Genomic DNA, 8,037 nt, shown 5'->3' with positions numbered 1-8,037 from the left:
ACACACACACACACACACACACACACACACACACACGCACGCACGGTGGGGGGGACAGAGAGAAATTTGGTTGCACAAGTTAACACCTTAAGGAGAAGCAGCCACAAATACGTATTTATATGAGTTGACTGCCTCCAGCTCCCATCTGAAGACTTCCAGAGAGGTCTAAGCATATCTAGAGTAACAAATGGTTTGACTGGAAGGGGTTACTGAGCAAGTAAGTTTACAGAGCTAATGGTCTAGAAGACTTGCTACAGAAAATTTTACTTTGAGACTGTGTAATTAATACAGAAAGTTTAGATGTGAAGCTATTGGCCTATTACATAAAAGATCTGCTAGATGGCCTGCTAATGCAAGGTGCCTTACTTGTACTCTGTTAGTAAGACAGTGAAAATTATGCAGCTCATTATAATTTAAAGTATAATGACATAAATTGTGGTTGAGAGTATTATTGATTGCGGTTAAAAACTGTTCTATGTGAACAGTAAAGCATGGTTATGTATTGGTGTAAATACTACAATGCAGACATTAAAGCAGAAATCACAGTTTCATAGCTCATTTAGAAATACTTTGTTCACTTTCTGAACCTTTGTTACTTTTTCTGATTCCACATACAGGTTTAGTGTGCAGTTTATACAAAGTGGCATTCTTAGTATCCAAATAACAGTTTTCTTTTTTCCTCTATTTTTAGAATTAAAACAAACTTGCTTAGAAAATTGTTGGCATGCCATGAGATAGATCTCTGGAGCCTTAAAGACTGCTTTGCTTTGGGTTTTGCATAACTTACAAGATAGACAGCTTTAAAAAGTATATTGAGGGGCTGGAGCGCTGGCTTAGTGGTTAAGAACATTTGCTGTTCTTCTAGAAGCCCTGGGTTCAATCCCTGGTACCCACATGGTGTCTAACAACCATCTGTAACTCTAGTTCCAGGGAATCCAATACCCTCTTCTGGCCTCTGTGGTGCACTTACATACATGCAGGCAAAATATTCATACATACAAAATAAAAGTAATAAAACTATTTTATAAAAAAGAAAAGTGTATCAAGTCGGGAACCTTTCACTAAGTTGTAATGTGTTGGGTATGGCCCCTTGTGAAGATGAAATTGGCCTTCTGACCTTCGGCATCATGAAGTTGCCTTGGAATATAGTCACAGAATTTGGATTAATGGGAGACGGAGAATTCCCTGTGTTCATAGACCTTCCACTTGATAAGAAACCTACAAGTTTATCTAACTCATCCTCTCCTGTTCAGAAATGTTGAGTCTTAGGAATGTTAGGAGGCTTTCCTGGTGACCACGATGATCTCCATGAGATCTGGTGGTATCTGGAGAGATCTTAAGTTTGGTGGATGAATCTCTGGTGAATTTTTTTCAAAAATATTTTTGATTGGCTTATTTTTATTTTATGTATATGAGTGTTTAGCCTGCATGTATTTGAGTGCACTGTGTGTGGAGTGCTGGAGGTGGCCAGAAGAAGGAGGCAGGGAACCTGAAGCTGGACTTAGCGGGGTTGTTAGCCCACCATGTGGGTGCTGAGAACCAAACCCCAGCCCTCTGCAAGAGCAGCCAGTGCTTTTAACCTTTGAGCCATCTCTATAGCTCCTCTGTTGAATTTTTTGGTTTTGGTTTTGTTTTGTTTTGGGTTTATTTTAATTTTTTGTGAATTTCATACAATATATTTTGATCATATTTAGATCCACTCCTGTATCTGGAACCCCCCCCCCTTCTAAACTCAACCAAATTTCTATACTCTACTACATATGAATCAAGTTTATGTCTCCAAATGCCCTTCGGTGTGGGTTCATCCACTGGAGCCTGTTCAGCCCACCAAAAGTCTATCCTTAAATGAGACTGCATCTCTTCTTCCTAGCAGTCATCAATTGCCAGTAGTTCCTCAGTACTTCTTACCTACTTTCCCTAGTCTAGGTTGTCTGACTTGAACTTACATGGGACTTGCCCATGCTGTCCACATTGCTGTGATCTGCACATTGGCAGTTGTGGTTTCTGCATTAATCACCGTCTGCTGCATAAGGAAGCTTCTCTGCTGAGGGTTAAGAGGTGCATTAATCTATGGATATAACAATAAGCCATTAGAAACCAGTTTAATACTGTTATCTATTTAGCAGAATAGTTGTATTGGGCTTTCTCCCACAACCTGTGACCTGTCTAGCCTCAGGCTCCTAGGCTTGTTATCAGTTACAGTTACAGACTCCATCTGATGAAGCAGACCTTAACTGAATTTAGAGAGTAGTTTGTTACTCCTATAATATTCATGCCACTACTGCACCAGTAAGCATATCTTCCAAGTTGTCATGTAAGTCGCAGGGTTTACAGCTGGGTAAGGTTCATGCTAAACTTTGTCTTCAGGGAGCTTGCAGAGCACCCTGAAAGCATAATGAAAGCTCTCCCGTAGAGATGAGGCTCTGAAGTCAGCACCAGCTTGATTTCTCCTTGTTTGTTCTACAGGTCATGTTTGTAGTACTTAAGCATAGGGTCTTACCATGAAGGTCTGGTGGTAGCCAAGAGCACGGGCAATGGCCAGTGTTGTTGGAGGGTCCATGGGACCCCTGGTCAACAGCTTCAAGAGACGGAGTCCATACCTGGCACTGGGGTTTTACTTTGCCTAGAAGTGGCACTGTTCCCATGTTACAAGGTAACCCCTTTTATAATGTATGTGTATATACTTTAAGAAGCTTCTATAGTGGTAGGTTTCCATATGGATTTTTCTAAAGGACTTTAGTATTGGCTAGCTTTGAAATCTTAGATATGTATATTTCAATGTGAAAATCCAGAGAGATCACGAAATTAAGTGGCCATTGGTGTTTTTTTGTTTTTTTTGTTTTTTTTGTTTTTGTTCAGATAGGGCCTCCCTGTAGCTCCAGCTGGCCTGTAACTCACTGTGCAGACCAGGCTGACAGCAATCTCACAGAGATCCACCTGCCTCTGCCTCTGCCACCTTAGTGCTGGATTAAAGGCATGAATTGCCATACCAGGCTTCTCTGGTGAATCCTAAACGATATACTTATTTATTGTTTATAATTTTGCCAGTCATTAAGAATAGACACGTAATGAAAATGTTTTTAGCCATTTGGCTAAGACAGTTTCTGCCTCTGTCTTTCCTGCTTTGGGCCATTCCTCCTCAGCTAACGCTGGTGAACTGATACCTCCTGGCAGAACGAAATAGGGAAATTATTTTAAAAAATCCTAATCATTCAAAGAGCAAAAAGAACTATAAAGAAACATTTTTTTTTGCAAGGCATAGTGACATAGCTCTGTAATCCAGCACTCAGGAGCAGACACAGAAGGACCACAAGTCACAGGCCAATCTGGGCTACAAAAGAAAGCATAGGGGGCTGGAGAGATGGCCCAGTGGTTGGGAGCACTGAGTGCTCTTGCAGCGGACCCGGGTTCGGTTCCCAGCACCCACATGGCGACTAGGAACCGTCCTTAACTCCAGTTCCAGGGGAAGCCAAAGCCCTCTTCTGACTGTGACATTGCACGACATGGGTACAATTGCCTAAACTGCAGCGGCTTGCTGTTATGTTGAAAGCCACGGTTATGTCGTGTATGTTAATAGTTGTCATGGAGGGCTACCTTGATGCTTTGTATGATTAGCTTGACATTTGCCTATCCCTTTAATATTGTAATTTGTATGAGAGAGACTTTTCTATTTTTCAATGTATAGTACAAAATACTTTTTTTAGAGAATACATAAACATAATAAGAGTCTGATTAACTAGTACATATTGCTGTGATCAACACAAGCGTGAAGCTCTGTGGTGTTAGACTCTGTGGTGTGTGTGCTCAGTGCTCTTAGACTGTGGTGAGTGTGTGCTCAGTGCTCTTAGACCCTGTGGTAAGTGTGTGCTCAGTGCTGTTAGACCCTGTGGTAAGTGTGTGCTCGGTGCTATTAGACTGTGGTGAGTGTGTGCTCAGTGCTCTTAGACTGTGGTGAGTGTGTGCTCAGTGCTGTTAGACCCTGTGGTGAGTGTGTGCTCAGTGCTGTTAGACCCTGTGGTGAGTGTGTGCTCAGTGCTGTTAGACCCTGTGGTGAGTGTGTGCTCAGTGCTCTTAGACTGTGAGTGTGTGCTCAGTGCTGTTAGACCCTGTGGTGAGTGTGTACTCAGTGCTGTTAGACTGTGATGCGCATGTGCCCAGTGTTCTCAATCCAGACCTCACAGCACCTGTGATCTCTTTTGCAGGTACATGTTGGGACTTGCAGCAATCCCAGCTGTTATACAGTTTCTTGGCTTTCTCTTTTTGCCTGAAAGTCCACGGTGGCTTATTCAGAAAGGACAGACTCAGAAGGCCCGCAGGACTTTATCTCAGATGCGTGGCATCCAGACTATTGATGAGGAGTATGACAGCATCAGGAACACCATTGAGGAGGAGGAAAAGGAGGTCCGTGCAGGTACGTGCACGTCAGGGCTCACGACTCAGAACCACATGCTGCCTTCATTTAGAAATTAAATTCATTTATTATTTAACACAGCTTTATGCATATCGCCAAGTCAAAATAGATGTTTACCTTTAAAAGTAATCTAATAGGTATTTGAAACACATTTTTCAGCAGTAACAATTAGCATTTTTAGTTCACAGCTCTCACATTTGTATTTGAAATGCCTCAACCTTGGTTTTGTTCTATGTTAATTGTTAATTAACAGCTCAAATGGGGACACATGCTGTTCTTCATTTCTGAAAAATGACACACTCCTGAGAAGGGGTGTCAAGCAGTGTTAGGAAGCGTCCTCACCCACCTGCTCTTGCAGTTCTCAGCGGAGCTGAAGGGAATGTTCTTCCCTTGCAGAAGCACGTGGTATGACGTGCGTGTAGGAACCATGGTTGCCTGATGCTCTTTTGTTCAGACCAGAGCTCCCAGATACGACTTGGGGTTGATGGTTTCTAAATACTTCGCAAGAATCCTCTGTATATCTGGCGATGGTAATTGGCATCTTTAGAGCAACACCAGAGTGAGGAGACTGCCTTTATGAGATAATTTAACTATGTTCAATATCGTATTAATTTTGAAAAGTACTACTTTAAAATATCTGTTTAAATTACAAATAACTTCTTTTTGTGGCCTGGCTTGAATGCTTTGTAGTGCCTCAGATGAAATAGGACTTGTTTTTATAATCAGTATGCACGCTCCTACATGCTTACTATGTGTAGGAGGAGAATTTTTGCAGGGTATCTGCACTGCTGTGGTAAATGCTCTGTGGGATTTATGCATTTATGAATAAATAGAACTTACCTAGAGGCAGGGGTATTGCCCATTTTTACTATAAGGCATTAAAGACAAACCTTTTCTTTTTTTTTAGTTTTGGGGTTTTTGTTGTTTTTTGAGGCAGGGTATCACATAGCCCAGGCTGGCCAGGTATTCACTATGTAGCCGAGGATGACCTGGCATTCCTGATTGTCCTGCCTCTGACTCCTGAGTGCCGGGATTACAGGTATGCCCCACCATGCCCAACTTGCACATAACTTCATTTGTATTGCTTCACTGGCTCGTCTAGATGTGCAGCTGTTGACAGTGCACACTAATTGAGCATCATGACTCCTGGGAATGTGTAACCACGTGACTGTGAACGTTTAAGTCTTATGGAATTAAGACTGCGTGTCCTTTAGTTTTAATCACAGATGTTGGGGACTGAAGAGGGCATCTTTTGGGGGATAAACATTTTTCCTATTTCTCATTGTTGCTTCATCTGTGTGCTTAGGTTTATTAAAATACTGTCTAATGTCATCTGCTGAGACTTCTCATTCATTTCATGTTTGAGTCTTCCAAACTGAATCAATGAAATTCATCTTTCTTAATTTACTTATTATTTTTCATTTTATGAGTATCAGTGTATTGCCTGCAGGTATGTAAGTGTACCCACATGATGCCTGTGGAGGTCAGAAGAGGGTCTTGGATCCCCTGGAACTGGAGTTACACATGGTTGCCAGCCGCCATGTGGGTGCTGGGATTCAGCAGTTAAGAGCACTAGATGCTCTTCCAGAGGACCCAGGCTTAGTTCCCACCCTTTCCACACACACTATGGAGGCTAACACCTGTCCTTAACTCCACTTCCAGGGGAATCTGATGCCCTCTTCTGGCCTCTGCAGGCATTTCATGACTGTGGTGTGCTTATTATATACATGCAGGAAAACCATTCATACACATAAAATAAAAATCTTTGAAAATTAATACAGGTTTAAAAGCCATGGTTTGAATGAGAAATGTTCCCTCACAGGCTCAAATATTTGAACACTTTGTCCCCAGTTGATGGCTCCGTTTAGGGAGGTTTAGGAGGTAGGCTTCGAGCCCTCATAGCCATGTCCGTTTGCTGTCTTTGTTTTTGTTTTTTGGAAATGTGAGTTCCCAGCCTTTGGTTCCTGCAGCCATGCTTCCCCTCCGTTATGGTCCCTTGCTATAGAACTGTCAATCCAAATACATCCTTTGTTCTATAGGTGGCCTTGGTCATGGTGTTTTATCACAGCAACAGAAAATAACTACTACAGGAGAGTTACAGCATAAGTTCACAGAGACATATTTACCTGGGACCAGTGGTCTGGGGCCTTGCTTTTATGATTAAGAAACTAGACTGGCTGGGCCTGGTGGTGATACACATGGTTCTGTAGTCCCGGCTACTTGGAGGGTTGAGATGAGACCATTTGAGTCCAGAAGTTCAAGACCAGCCTGGGCAACTTATTGCAACTCCTCTAAAAATGAGAAGCGCCATCAGTATGGAGATGGCATGCTTTCTCTGATTTGACATTACTCAGTGTATACATGCAGTCAGACTTCACAGTTACCCTGGAATATGTTTGGGTTTTGTTTTCCTGTAGTAGTTAAAATGTAATGAAAAGAATATTGAGCATGGTGGCACACACCTTTAATCTCGGCTCTTGGAAGGCAGAGGCAGGCAGATCTCTGTGGGACTGAGGCCAGCCTGGTCTGCAGAGTGACATAGAGGCAGACTGGGACTAGGGAGACCCTGTCAAAAATAGATAAAAATACTAATGAAAAGAAACTTACAGAAAGAGCAGCACGGTAATGTCCAGGTGCCAGGCTGTCACTGAACTTGGGAACTGAAGACTGGTGCAGAGACTTAACAAACTTCTTGGTGCTGGCCCTCCATCAGGTCGGATTCAAGTGCAGTAGGCTAGATGGGAGACAAAGGAACGGTTAGCCTGGTTGTAATAAAAATGCCCTGGCACAGAAATGAGTCAGCTGTGTGTTGGCATGTTAGGATGTGACCCATTCGTCTGACAATGGAGCCCTGGGAGGTGAAATGGCAGCTGTGGCTTCAAGTTGGGAGCTGTGGGTGGTGGAGTGCAGCTGGGAGGGATGAGGCACGTGATGGCATTCCAGTCCAGTCAGGTGTTCCAGAAGGTCAAGATTTCATAAGAAGGAATGCTTATCCAAGCATGGCAACTTAGTTATGTGTTACCTTTGAGCTCCGAAATAATAAGGCTTGAGTCTAGATCATCAGCCTATGACCTTGTCTAGGTGTTGCCCAGTAGCTTGTGATTTGTGACTGTCACTGTACTTGCTGGTATGATCCTTCTCTTTGCATAGAATACTTTTTCTTGGTCACTTGAGCTTGAACCTAATCTATGGGGGTGCGGGGTTCCGCGGAGCGCCAGCTGATGGGCATGGCGCCGGTCTCCCTCACGCCGCTGGGTGCGACGTGGTGCAGGTCTCCTGCGTGCATCTGGGAGTGCGGCAGGTCCCGCACCACGTCTGTCGTTTGGGTCCCGGATCTCTGTGCTGCTGGCGGGTCCCTGGCTCTCCGTGCTGCTGAGGCTTCTGCTACCAGGGCTGGCCCGGTCGGGTCCCATCCTAATTTCACCCGTGCACTTCCTTGAGATGCGAGATCCATCAGCTGCCGGATCACGCGGGAGGGTGCAGGACGGCAAAAGCTCGGGTTTCGTGAGTCGTGGCTTACGAAGAAACAGCTTTCTCCGAAGAGACTGGATCGTAGGCAATAAGACACAGGACTCAGCTTAGTCCGTGTTACAGCTCTTTATTCAGTGACTCAGGTTGGCTCCAAG

At 43.7% G+C, this 8,037-nt stretch overlaps 1 protein-coding gene across 1 annotated transcript in view; it reads left to right on the top strand.

The window, feature by feature from the left end:
* Slc2a13 (solute carrier family 2 member 13) overlaps nucleotides 1–8,037 on the top strand; it is a 332,552-nt gene that overhangs the window by 85,744 nt on the left and 238,771 nt on the right. The window contains exon 3 of the mRNA XM_017797293.2: nucleotides 4,203–4,411. Within this exon, the coding sequence (XP_017652782.2) occupies nucleotides 4,203–4,411 (209 nt within the window). The remainder of the gene's footprint in view (nucleotides 1–4,202; nucleotides 4,412–8,037) is intronic.

This window comes from Nannospalax galili, unplaced genomic scaffold (genome assembly GCF_000622305.1).
Source record: "Nannospalax galili isolate Female #2095 unplaced genomic scaffold, S.galili_v1.0 scaffold454, whole genome shotgun sequence".
NCBI lineage: Eukaryota > Metazoa > Chordata > Mammalia > Rodentia > Spalacidae > Nannospalax > Nannospalax galili.
Note: the sequence above shows the minus strand (reverse complement) of the source record. Positions and strands in the feature narration are given on the sequence as shown.